Genomic DNA, 14376 nt, shown 5'->3' on the forward strand with positions numbered 1-14376 from the left:
TACACGTGTGAAAGAATACAAAACTCCTTAATATGCAAATCTTATGGATCAATTGACATTTATAAAAATGATGATTTATTGAAAAAATTATTCTTTCTAGGGATTGTAACATGCTTGTGCGTGAACTAGTGTGGAGGTCAGACATCATTGGTGAATGTCTTCCTCAATCATTCTCCAGTTTATGTTTTTGTTTTTGGGTCTTCTTTTGAACTTCAAGATCATTGATTAAGTCAGACTGTTTAGCCAGGAAGCCTTGTGAATCCTGCAATTTTTCCTTCCCAATGTGGAGACTGTAGGTATACATCATTGTACTCTGACATTTTACAGGGTGCTGGGACTTGTGTAGCAAGGTCTTTGTGCAGCAGCAAACATTGTGCAGGCTGAGCCATTTCCCAGGTTTTTTGTTTCTGGGACTAAGTTGTTCTGGAAATCAACTGGTATCAAATGTCATAGCCTTTTATATAATTTAGTTGCTAAAATTAATCTCTAAGAAGAAACTTGAGACAGACTTTAAGCAATCTTACCACTTTACCACAACTGAGCACAAAATACAGAAAACATTTATGAACCAGAAGTGGTCTGACCACACAAGCCCAGGTCTTTAAATCAGACTCCATTTCCTTCTTCACAAGAGGCTTTTTGTTATTTGTTTGTGTCTCTGTGTTTGGTTGCTTTGTTGATTGCTTAATTAGAGGCTTTTGGAAATAGAATCTTCTCTGTAGACCAGGCTGGCTCCCAAATACACCAGTAGCTCTACCTCCTCTTTTCTGTGATTATGTCTATGTTACCATGACTTGATAAAATAAAAAGGAAGATTATTGAATCTACTTTTAAAAAGGAAGTACTTGTTTTAAATATTTTACATTGGATTGGATTTTTGTGTATTGTATACAAATTTTGTATTGGACTCACCAAAATAGGATAAATAATGATTTTTTTTCTCTGAATTTGTCAAGTGTTAGTGGTAATGGACTGGACATCCATGATATATATATATATATATATATATATATATATATAATGGAGATTTTTGTCTGTCTCTGTCAAATGTTAAGGGACTAGACTTGACAGTATGTATTGTATATACTTATTGTACTTATTTTATATAGTTTCTCTTACATTAGTTATAACCTTCTTTTATTATTTTAGAAAAAAAGGGGATATATTGTTTGTCCTAATAAAACATATCAGGGAGTCAGAGAACAGAACAGCCACTAGAGTAAACATAAAGACCAGGCAGTGGTGGCACACACGCCTTTAATCTTATCACATGGGAGGCAGAAATCCATTTGGATCTCTGTGAGTTCAAGTCCACACTAGAAACAGAGCCTGGCAATTTTGGCACACACCTTTAATCCCAGGAACTAGAGGCTTTTAAGCTTATATAATTTTAGCAGCAGTTCACTTGAGACCCTCAGGCCTCAGAGGATTTCAGTCTGAGGATTTGTGGAAACAGGATCCGCTGAGGAGTTGTCAAGGTGAGGTTGGCTGTGGCTTTTTCTGCTTCTCTGATCTTTCAACCTTCACCCCAATATCTGGCTCCAGGTTTTTCCTTTTATTAATAATGCCTTTTAAAATTTGTTACAATGACTAGCAGTATGAAAGCTTTTGAATGCTTCATGTCACTTGAGGAGACAATAATGATTTCCTATCTCCATCCCCCATGGTAGAAGCCACAATGGCTGTGATTTGGTTTTTTCTAGTATTATTTCCACATATTACATTCCATATTTTTGTTTTGAATAGTTAAAGTGGTAGTAGAAGATAGACTGATAGAAGAGTGGAGATAAAAATAACTTGAATGTCTTAGTTTCTTCCTGTCCTCTCTCTTATCTCCCTCCTTACTACCCTGCATCCCATCCTTTCTAGTAGGTTTAAACTAAATCTTAACAGTTAGAAGTTAGGGTTAGAATTACTGAGAATGCTAACTTAGCTGCAGCCCCAGCCTTCAGTAACCATAACCCAATTGTAAACCTACTCCTAACCCTATCTCTAAGCTTAGCACTTATCCCAACCACAACCTCAGCCCTTATCATAACTCTAGCCTCAGTTCTAACCCTAGCAACAGACTTAATCCTAACCTTAGCTCTAAACTGCCCTGGTCTGTATATAACACTTGTCCTAAAACTAAACCTGTTTAAAAAATGGCTGATAAAACAACAAACCAAGATAAAATTTTCCACTCTGAAATATAAGAACAGAGTATTTGGGCTTATTTTTTATTTTTATATTATTTTTATATTAATTCTGCTTTAGGAATTTGACATATATATGACACTTAAGCACTTTACCAATAGTAAATCATTATAAAAAATAAAAGCTACCATTTCCCTTGTTCTATTCTGAAAGAATTTCTTGGTTACAAATCTCTCCAGGATGTTTTAAAAACACTTTATCATAAGACTTAATTTCTGTGGATAATAAAACAAAAGATAAAAAGACCGCTATGCTATCTATTTTAAATGTTCTGTTTAGTCTTTATAGTCAATGTATTTGAATTCTTGACAAGAGATTGATGATGAAGGAATCATCTAGGTTGAATCCCAGCATAAGTAAGGATCTGGTCTAATTAAAAATCAATGCTATTATTTCAATGAAATAAATGTTCATATAAAAGAACATTTTCATGTATTTCTGGATAAATACACTAATTATGTGTAGAGTAGGCCCAAAGTACCTAGAAACAGGATCAGAAAAAAAGTGAAAACTTGCAAAAGACTTGTGTGGCATTTCTGTGCATACACTGTGCTTGGGAGGTAATTATTTCTTGTCAAAACTTTTCATTTCTTAAGGATTTCAACTCCTTAGCTATTTAATCTTCTTGGGTTTAGAAAGACCTTAACTATTTGATGAAATGAAACTATATGGATTACATAGTTATGTTTTTCTAGTGACATGGAAATTAGATGAATTTTCCTCAGTGATTTATAGAGTGTTGATATTTTAACAGAATAGGAGCCGATTATGACTGGAGAATGCCACCCCTACTTGGATCCACATGCATTGCCTGCTTGTGCAGCTAATGTAGTCTAAGTCGGGCTAGAATTGTAAAGAATTCCTCTTTCAAATGCCCACCCAAAATGTGGACATAATCAATTATCCTAAGAAGGTCAAACTTAAGATTGCATTTTTATATATGCTATGGTCTGATCTCTGTCAGTTCCTTCTAGCACTTTCTGTGCCTGAATACAGGTCTCAAACTTTAATACATGCCTTTTATTACTCCTACACTTTAGATAGGCAACTATTGCTACTACTTTGAAATACTGTGTAGGAAGAAATGAAATTTTGAAAATATAATGTGGTTATTTTACCAGTGCTTATTGTTAAATATTTTACAAGAAAATTCCTGTATATAACTATACTCATATAAAAATCCATTTTTCCATCAATTGGAACCAAATTATGGAGATTAAAATATCTGTGTTACAGAAAAATCATTAATAATAGATATTTTTTCATTATTTTGACTAGAAAGGAATTGATTTCACCAGGAAACATTCAGAAAACAATTCACTAAACACAAAAGCATTCCCAAGACCAGAACATAATGTTCAAATCTCTAAGCTTTACTTATTATTAATTTTCATAAAGACTACAAATATCCTACCAAATGTACTTTGAATCATTTATTAGAAGAAAGAGCCAAATTCATTTGTGAGTCATGGCTGAGGCTTTGTGTGTAATTATTTAAATTAGAGTACATGTTCTGAAAGCAACAAGCATTTTTTTTTTTTTTTTTTTTTTTAAGACGGCAATGTTAGGAGAAGTAATTCAGAAGGAAGTGCTCAACACAGCAACACACACTGTACTCAGCTACTTCTTTTATTTTGTGTCTATAGCAGAAAGGTCCCTAAATGCTTGATAGGAATTGTGCTTGGAAATCTTTTAGAAACTATGTATTTATCAGTAATGAGCAAGGGAGAGGAAAACACTCTTGAGTGTGGGAAAAGAAACTTCCTTCATGCAGAGCCATTGTGCTGACAAATAGCCACTTTTGCCTCTTTAAGACACACCACATACATTATAAAAATCTAACATTCTCTGATGTTTTTTGTCCATGTCTCGGAGAACAATCAGTTACAGATGGCTCTGAATTTATCTTCTCTATGAAAAATACTTTTAGCCACTCAGTCTAGAACGGCATATCTTTTAGCCTTGATCCCACTATTCTATATAATACATCACAGAGAGGCATCCGGGAGAACCTTGTTCTGACAGAAACAGAAAATCCAAGTTTATCTGCATTGTTTATTGTGTCTGAGTCCACCCATCTAAAACGGAGTCCCTAAGTGTGAACATTCCAAAGAGATGTAGATAGTAAGTTCCTCTGGGACAACTAGAAATTTAATGGCTTGTGTCTTTTCCTACATCTCTGCCTCTCCACTTTTACTGTATTATATTTCCCGTCATGTGTGTGTTTACATATATAAATGTGTGGATCCAAACATCTGCCATTAAATTGCCTGGAGCTGGAGTTACAGGAAGCTATGAACTCCCTAACATATGCGCTGGAAACTGAACTCACATCCTCTCCAAGAGTAGAAAGCATTCTTAGCCACTAATCCATCTATCCAACCCTGTCTCTTCAGTTTTCTAAAACCTCCTCTATTCCATGTGTCTTGCTAACTCTAACATAAGGGCCATATTCTTGCTTACATCCTGACTTCAGTGACCTATTGTGGAGAGGTTTGATCCTGTTCTTCCTTTCCTGGGCCATCTTTCAACCAAGCTCTCTGTCAGTGCAATCTGTTTACAAAGCTTCACCCGTGTTTAAAGGTCCCTTCGTGTTTGTTTTTCTCCTTTCTATCCCTACCCAGGGTCTCTGGCATTTCCTTTTGACTGATCCGCAAGGAATGGATGTAGAGCAGCAAAAGAAATGGTGTCACCTCACAGCTGCCATCGGCCTCCGTGCGTTGCTTCCTACCAGATGGTGGACAGCCATGTTCCCGAAAACTGGGGGGAGGGGGCTGGTACTAACATAGAAGGACAAAGAATATGAGATTTGGAACAAGGTAAAGGCATCCACAGCCTGCCCTGGACCTGGCTTGTGTTCTCTCAACTAGGGTAGGGCAATTAAGAATAGGGACAGACAGGTGCGGGAGGTTTCTTCTTTTACTCTGGGCTGGCCTGATGCCCCAGAACTGCACAGGGCTCTTATGCTTCTTAGTCTCATATTTCATTCCCTGTAACCCACCCCCAGGTTTTAGAATGTCCCTGATCCTCTTACGTTTTACTTTCTCTTTATTTCAATTTTTCTCTCATATCTTTGAAGAAATTATAGTCTGATATTTAAAAACACATTAAAATTGCAAGAATAATAGTGTAGTAGGACAGAACTAGTATTAAAGAAAATGCTTCCCATGAGCACATGGATTTGAATATAAAATTGTAGGAGTGTTTCTGCTAATATTTTGTTTAAGACAAAGATGGAATAAACAGACTTGTGGGTTGTCAGTCTACTGTGATAATGACTCCTCGTTCTCCTTTGCTCAAAAGAACAATTTTATGTGAGGTAGTGTTTTTAAATCTCAGTTTCCAAGTCTGGGTGTGTGTTTGTTAACATGTTTTTCAAGAAACTGTGGTAATTATACCTTTGAACTTTATGCTGAGAGACTGGAAATAAAACTTATTCTCTCTCTCAGCTACATCTACAGTTGAAAGAGGACGGTTAGACTTCTCTTTGAACTTTTATGACTATACACAGTTGAATATTTCAATTCTGTTGTCCCATAACAGACTCACCCTGGCAGTGCACTCCCTCGTCAAAGCTGTTGGGGCAGTCTAACACCCCATTGCACAGTTGTGACAAATGGACACATGTGCTGGCTCCACGACAGGCAATGTGGTTCAAAGGGCACTTGATCTCCACCTCCTTGGGACCTATAGGTGAGAGGAAAGAAAAGTCTGTGTTTTAGCTTTATTTTTTTCTGAGTGCAAAAAAATAATAGCTTTAATTAGAAAACAGAACTGCAGACACCACCACCAGAGCTCAGCTCTGACTTCAAATAATCATTTTAAAAGGTTTATAGCACATGAAATTGTGTACATTTTTTTTCAAATAATTCATTGAAACATAAATATGCTTCTCTACCATTAAAACGGCATGGATTGCAAGCCTGAGGACTGGTTTTCTCTATCTCTTATTCCCAGATAAATTTGGTGAGGATGTCAAACTTCTTCAGAACTCTGAAATGTGGCTAATGACATTTTTTCCCTCAGAACATCATCATAGATTTAATTTGAGTACCGAATGAGAGCTATTATAATAGTTAAGCAAGTAATGTTCTAACAGTGAGAGCTGTCCTTTATAAATGCCTTCTTTTGTGTTGTAAACTTTTAACAAGGAACGCTGACACAGTCACATTGTACTTTCACCACTTAGATGAGACAAAGTAATAACAAAGAAATAACCAGGGTCACGTGAAATGATGAAAAGTGCAGAAGAGGATGCTTTTATAGAATAAGAAAACAAAAAGAAAAAATGCATTACACATTAAATGTACCTTTAAATCCTTATCAAGTATGAATTAGAGGTCTATGTGATTCATTTCACTAAACAAAAAACAAAAAACAAAAACAAAACCTATTTACCTCCAAACATTCGCATCTTGGCTTACATAAAAAATGACTCCTAATGACTAATCCTTACACCTATAGATTAATACAGCTCTCAGTACTCCTAAAAGGTATTTTTTTTTGTCATTAAATGATTATTAACACAGAGACTCACACTTGGCACGGTGCAAAAAATAAGAGACTATGAAATGCTCAGTCTTAAGTGGGGCATCTATATCACATTTCTTTCTCCGAAGGCTCGGGAGTCATAGTTGAAGAGGAAGCAGAAAGAGTGTCAAATACAAAGATGGTGAGTGACTACAAGAAAACAGTCTCCCAGACACAACAGGACCACAACTGCACTTGTGAACTCACAGTACTATGATGGCATGCACAAGACCCATGCAAACTTAAACCAGAGCTAATTGCAGCATGGAGAAGGCTGTTGGACATGAATTTCCACACTTAGTCATCGAACTACTCACAACTGATAGCCACTAGGATAAGCAGAGTCAGTTCTATTTAAAGGTATGGCCATAGAAAGTTGACGATTCTCCAGTGGAAGACCACTTAGCCACAAATATAGGAGCAAGATAAATTGGACACAGTATTGGGTAAGCAGGGAAGGGGAATGGATCTCAACGGAATTGGAAGGGAGATGAATATTATCAAAACACATTGTACCAAATTATTGAAGAAATAATATATTGTACATTAGTTGAAATGTTGCCACTAACAGGTTTCTGTGCAATTCTGAAATATATTTATATCATTTCTTTCATATAAGTTTACTAATTTGTAATATAGCTATTGCTAAATGTGAAATATATTTTCTTGTAATAATTAATTAACTTGAGTAATCACTGTTTCTGTAACTATCTCTTTGTTTCAACTGTCTGTGTATGGATATATCTCTATTCCTAAAAACAAATGTATTTGAGTTCAGAACAGATTAATGAAGGTAAATGAAACATTGATTTTCAAAGTATTCTACGTAATAATTATAAGGTTAACATAACACAAATTAACTTAAAATAAAAATTATGAAGCTATAAATATATGTGGTTAACAGTTATAAAGTTACTCTTGAAAATTGTTTTTCTTTAAAATTTAAAATTAGCCGTAAATATCAAACTGGCCTTTAGGCTAGTGGTGTATAGTGATATTTGTGTAATTCCTAATGAGTATATAATTTAGGGAGGTTTTAAAAATTTTTATAGTAAGAAAATATAAATGAATTAGTAATTAAAAAATAGTAACTATTACCAGTTGTGAGGGAAGGGATGGCCAGACTACAACCCACAGGTCTAGAGAGGCTAGCTAACAGGGAAAGACTCCAGGAGGGACACATGGATGACCCAGCGAAGGAGAAGTGGATGAGATCTACATGAGCGGACTGGGTGTGGGGGGGTGGGGTGGCAGAGGGCGAGGAGTGGGTAATGAGAACATAGGAAAATGCAAGGGTCAAGCTGAAACAGGGGCAGAGTGGGAGAGCAGGGAGGGAGATACCATGATAGATGAGGACATCATGGGAAAAGGAAGAGGTAGGGTGCTGGGGAGGCTCTAATGAACCCACAAGGATGACACCACCTTGGACTGCTGACAGTGGTCCAGAGGGTGCCTGGACTGGTCTACTCTGGTGACCGGTCTAGCGAATACCCTAACTATCATCATAGAGCCTTTGTCCAGTGACTGATGGAGGCAGATGCAGAGATCCATGGCCAGGGGCCAGGCTGAGCTCTGGGAATACAATCGCTGAGAGAGAGGAGGGATTTTGTAGGCAGGGAACATTGAGATCATGAAGGGAAGAAGTGCAGAGATGACCGGCCCATGAACTGTACACTAGTGGCCATGAAGCCCCCAGGGGACTAGACTAGGCCCTTTGGATACGGAAGATGGTTGTTTGGCTCGAACTGTTTGGGGAACACCCAGGCAAGGGGATCAGGATCCATCCCTGGTGCATGGGCAGGCTTATGGGAATCCGGTGCCTGTGGTGTGACGCCTTGCATAGCCTTGGTACAGTGGGGAGGGGCTTGGAACTGCCTAGGCTCAGTGTACTGGGCTCTGCTGACTCCCCATGGGAGACCTTGATTTGGGGGATGTGGGGATGAGGAGTGGCTTGTGAGGGAGGGCAGGGAGATGGGAGGAGGGAGGAGGTGGGATGTGTGGGTGGTATGTAGAGTGAGTAGAAAATTTCTTAATAAAGAAAAATTTCAGTTAAAAAAAGAAGTTTTTGAGTTTTATAAAAAAAAAATTTGACCTTAAAATAAATAAAGTGTTAAAAAACAATTAAGGCCACAGCTATTAGTACAAAATGCTTAACACTAGAAACTAGGATATTCTTATCTTATGATGCAGCAAGACAATGACCTAAGCAACCTGGCAAAGGATTTGGAGCAGCTTCTCAATCCATGAGTCTCCACTATGGGGTTGGGGGTCGCTGAAAGGCATTTTTACAGGAGAAGCCTGGAACCACCTGCATGTTGGTTGTTTGCATTGAGAAAACACCAGCAAAACTGAAGATGTAAAACAGCAACAGGAAGGATTTTGTAATTGGGGAGTCACCACAACATGGAGAACTGTATTGATTGGTCAAAGCATTGGGAAAGTTGAACCACTGGCTCAGAGAATGCCTCTCCTTACCTAAGGCATAGTCGTGCTTAAGAATGTATGCCTGGCCCCCTTGTCTCTTCTTTGTTAAGCTTAGGCTATTTGGATAAACAGAATCATAAAATTAAAAAAAAAATAGCAATTGTTCAATGAAAAGTAAAGCCTAAGTAGGGCAATGAAAGTGTGACCATCTATTTTAAGATAGCCATGGAACTAAAGAAGAATGCAGCAAATAAAGGCACACTTGGCTCCAGAAGTAAGGCTCATCATTCAGCATTGCAAAAAGAGAGACGTATCTTGATTATTGAAAAACAATATATAGAACTATAAGACTCTTAGCACTAACATACAGGATCAAGAGAGAAGCTGTTCAGAGGCAGGGAAATGTGTGTTTTCCTTGTACACCAGCTTGGGGTGTCTTCACTCTTGCTTCCTTTACACTGTTACCATGGAAACGAGAGTTTGGCTGGCTAGCCTTCCACCCTTCTAAGACTTTTATACTAAAGTACATTAAGACAGTCATATCAAAACAGAGGTTCTTTGTAGAAATGCTCCTCCACTTTGAGAGTTAAGCACACAATGGTGAAATAATATCTTAAATCCTTTGATGAATGTGAGAATTATTTAATTGGAACAGAGTAAAATACACACACACATATGTATATACATACATATATATAGTGCACAGACATTATATATATATATTCCTTTGAGAAGGTATGGGCACCTAAACAGGTACATAAAGGGAAGTAAAGCATTGATTTTCTAAATATTTCAAGTAATATTTGTAAGATTAATATGAAACAAATTCACTTAAATTTATGAAGCAATTTAAATATCTATTGTCAATAGTTATAAAAGTACATCTTGAAAATTAAGTGACATACAGCAATACATTCTTCAAACAAAATCCTCCTTGAAGGTAGGCAATATGGACATGTCACATATTGTGGTAAATTCATTCCTGATGCTCTGTGTTAATGTGAGTAAAAATAATCCCATGATGCTCTCTTCATCCTACCTCTTAAGGAAGAGAAAAAGCAGTATAATCATAGCTTCCACTCATCTACCTGTGTGAAATAAAAGCATGTGGCAATGAATGCTGGGTGCATTGCTGAGATATGCAATACAACCTTAAGTGACCCATCAACATCATATAATAAAGGACCTGTTTGAAGTCTCCAGGATATTAATACATCTGGCACTGCTTTTGCAGTTGCTGAATCATGAAGAGTTAAAAATGTTTGGATGGGATGTCGAACAAGGAAAACACTAGAAATTTCAAAAAATACAAAAAGAATTTTCATCACATAGATTTTTTTTAGTCTAAACACTAAAGCTAATTTTAGCCTACTAAGTACTACAATAATATTTTTAAATACAACAGTTAGAAATATATTCCTCCTTAATAAGATTTGTATTATAGCAATACTCCCAAATAGTATTTGTTCTTGAAATTATATACTTTGCCCAATTAGTTGATATAGACTTCATTTTTAAAACTAAAAATTTGTTGCTTTACAAACAAACCTCCTAGACTGATGTGATTCTTTTGTATATTTTTTAAAGCTAAATTGTGTTTTGAATATGTACAAAACATTTTCTCTGTTCAGTAATTAGGTGTAAGAAAAGACAGAAGCCCTGTGAAACGTTTTGTCCTACTGAAGATATTGACTTTGTTTTGTGATTAGTTGGAGAGACAAATGTTACCACAGAAGCAGATCAGTACCCAATGCGAAGCTCTCCCTGCAGGCTGATGTCACTGCCCACTTTCTGCTCCTTGTCCTATCAAGAATCACTCCTATTGTCTTTCCTATGCATACCTGTAGCGGTCCTAAGTCCTCCTTCTGAAATCCAATTAAATCTTCTTAACTTGTACACAATAATAAAGACAACATTGCTAAGTGAGTATTTTTAAAATAGCAGCCTTGTTGTCTACTTTTAAAAATGCACAGTTGGGCTGGAGAAATGGCTCAGAGGTTAAGAGCACTGGCTGCTCTTCCAGAGGTCCTGAGTTCAATTCCCAGCACCCACATGGTGGCTCACAACCATCTGTAATGAGATCTAGTGCCCTCTTCTGGCCTGCAAGCATACATGCAGGCCGAACACTGTATATGTAATAAATAAATAAATCTTAAAAAAATACACAGTTGAACATATTTTTCAGAGTTTAGATTGGAAATGCTACATGCCTGTTGTCTGGCATTGCTCTACTCTCTGCATTCTGTTGATTATTTTTTATTAGCAGAATAAAGTTTAACTTGTAAGAGTTAAGCGAAACAAAAGGTCTAGTACAAAAAGGAAAATGGTCATCCTTATGGGAACTGAAATTATGCCCAACATGACATAGTATGCATTATTTATGGAATATCCTCAATTAGTAAATCATAAAACTAAATGCTAAATTGGAGTTTTGTTCACAGTGAACCAGAGCAATCCAAATTCCTTCAGAAACGTCCCTGGTTTCCTGTTTAAATCCATACTCTACATTTCTATCTCCTGCCTCTTGGACCCAATCACATTACTTTGCATTTTTTTTCTTCATTCCCCACCCCCAGCATATCTACATGTAGTTCACGTCTATTTCACACGTCTTCCTATACCCAAACATCATCAACCTAGAAAGCAGGCTTTTCAGTGGTGCACAACCATTATTATTTCCTGAAAGATTTTCCATGCTACTCTGCACTATAGTCTATCACTCTGAATTGTTCCATGACTATTATTTTCAAGCATTTTCTTTAGCATCAGACTGTAAGATATCTGGTCTTAGTGATTATTTCTTTTTCATCTTCATGATACAATCTGTTGACACAGCCTGACACTCAATGTGCACTTGATGTTCAGTTGCTTGAAAGAACATAGCTGATTTCTATTCTTTTTCTGACATACAAAAGCTTAAACTTTTCTCCCACTAACACAATTAATTGACAAATTTCCACTAATAGAAATATCAACCTATGACTATTTTCAACTTATAATGATTCTTAATTTCTGGCCAATTCTAAACAAAATGCCATGGCTTGCTGCTGTGGATATCGCTCTATATAAATAAAACACTGATGGCCAGTGACCAGACAGGAAGTATAGGTGGGACAAGGAGAGAGGAGAATTGGGGAAACAGGAAGAAGGGGGAGAGACACTGCAGCCACTGCCAGGACAAGCAACATGTAAAGACGCTGGTAAGCCACAAGCGACATGGCAAGGTTAAGATTTATAGAAATGGGTTAATTTAAGATATAAGAACAGTTAGCAAGAAGCCTGCCACGGCCATACAGTTTATGGTAATATAAGCATCTGAGTGATTATTTTATACATGGATTGTGGGACTGCGGGACTTGGTGGAACCTGGAGAGAAGTCCTCTAGCAACAGCTTGCATTCACTATTTAATTGAAATGTAATGGGCATTGCTTACAAATAATATTGAGATTTAGATAATGCTTCATTCAGGGCCCCGTTAACTCCCGTTACACATCATGTTTACTCTCACTTCTGGAGTTTCCTTTATGCAATGCCATCATCTAGAATGAAAACCTTCAACTTTTCCTGTGCCCCACACAATCCTTTAATGTAAAGTCAAACCTTGGCCCCAGCCTCACTTTTACTTTATGAAAAGCTGTGTAACACAGTGGAAAGAGCATTCAATTTGAAGACCAACACTTGCATTTTTTTCTTGTTTTTTTTTTTTAATTTATTTTACAACACCATTCAGTTCAACATAATAGCCACAGATTCCCCTGTTCTCCCCCTCTCGCCCCCCTCCCCCTCTCCCCAACCCACTCCCCATTCCCACCTCCTCCAGATCAAGGTCTCCCCGAGGACCGGGGTCGACCTGGTAGACTCAGTCCAGGCAGGTCCAGTCCCCCCCTCCCAGACCGAGCCAAGCATCCCTGTATAAGTCCCAGGTTTCAAACAGCCAACTCATGCAATGAGCCCAGGACCCGGCCCCAACGCACAGCTGCCTCCCAAACAGATCAAGCCAAATGACTGTCTCACCCATTCAGGGGGCCTGATCCAGTTGGGGGCCCCTCAGTCTTTGGTTCATAGATCCTGTGCTTCCATTCATTTGGTTATTTGTCCCTGTGCTTTATCCAACCTTGGCTTCAACAATTCTCGCTCATATAAACCCTCTTCTTTCTCACTAATTAGACTCCCAGTGCTCCACCAGGGGCCCAGCCGTGGATGTCTGCATCCAGATTCCTCAGTCCTTGGATGGGGTTTATGGCACAACTATCAGGGTGTCTGGCCATCCCATCACCAGAGTAGGTCAGTTCCTGCCGTCTCTCGACCATTGCCAGCAGTCTTTTGCAGGGGTATATTTGTGGATCCCCGTGGGCCTCCCTAGCTCTCTGCTTCCTCCCCTTCTCATGTGGTCTTCATTTACCATGATCTCCTATTCCTTGTTCTCCCTCTCTTTTCTTGATCCAGCTAGGATCTCCCACTCTCTTTCCCTCAACCGTCGTTCTTCATTGTTCCCACTCATGACCAGGCTGTTCATGTAGATCTCATCCATTTTTCCGTGTCTTTTTTGGGGTCCCGATTTCCAGGTAGCCTCACTGGTGACGTGAGTAGCAGTCCAGTCATCCTTGTTCCACATCTAGCATCTTCCTATGAGTGAGTACATACCATATTTGTCTTTCTGAGTCTGGGTTACCTCACTCAGGATGATTTTTTCTAGATCCATCCATTTGCCTGCAAACCGTATGATGTCATTGTTTTTCTCTGCTGAGTAGTATTCCATTGTGTGTATGTGCCACAATTTATTTATCCATTCTTCAGTTGAAGGGCATCTAGGTTGTTTCCAGGTTTGGGCTATTACAAACAATGCTGATATGAACATAGCTGAGCAAGTGCTCTTGTGGTATGATTGAGCATTTCTTGGGTATATGCCTAGGAGTGGTATAGCGGATCTTGGGGGAGACTGATTCCCAATTTTCTAAGAAAGCACCATATTGATTTCCAAAGTGGTTGTACAAGCTTGCATTCCCACCAGCAGTGGAGGAGAGTTCCCCTAGTTCCACATCCTCTCCAGCATAAAGTGTCTTCAGTGTTTTTGATCTTAGCCACTCGGACAGGCGTAAGGTGGTATCTCAGAGTTGTTTTGATTTGCATTTCCCTGATAATTAGGGATGTTGAGCAATTCCTTAAATGTCTTTCAGCCATTTGGGTTTCCTCTGTTGAGAATTCTCTGTTTAGTTCTAAAGCCC

General features: G+C 38.1%; 1 protein-coding gene across 5 annotated transcripts in view; it reads right to left on the bottom strand.

The window, feature by feature from the left end:
* Lrp1b (LDL receptor related protein 1B) overlaps nt 1-14376 on the bottom strand; it is a 1927307-nt gene that overhangs the window by 1266662 nt on the left and 646269 nt on the right. For all 5 annotated transcript variants that reach the window (XM_037205578.1, XM_028868856.2, XM_037205579.1 and 2 more), the window contains exon 3: nt 5746-5883. In XM_037205578.1, coding sequence (XP_037061473.1) covers nt 5746-5883 — 138 coding nt within the window. The remainder of the gene's footprint in view (nt 1-5745; nt 5884-14376) is intronic.

The sequence above is a fragment of the Peromyscus leucopus genome, chromosome 4 (genome assembly GCF_004664715.2).
Source record: "Peromyscus leucopus breed LL Stock chromosome 4, UCI_PerLeu_2.1, whole genome shotgun sequence".
Lineage (NCBI taxonomy): Eukaryota > Metazoa > Chordata > Mammalia > Rodentia > Cricetidae > Peromyscus > Peromyscus leucopus.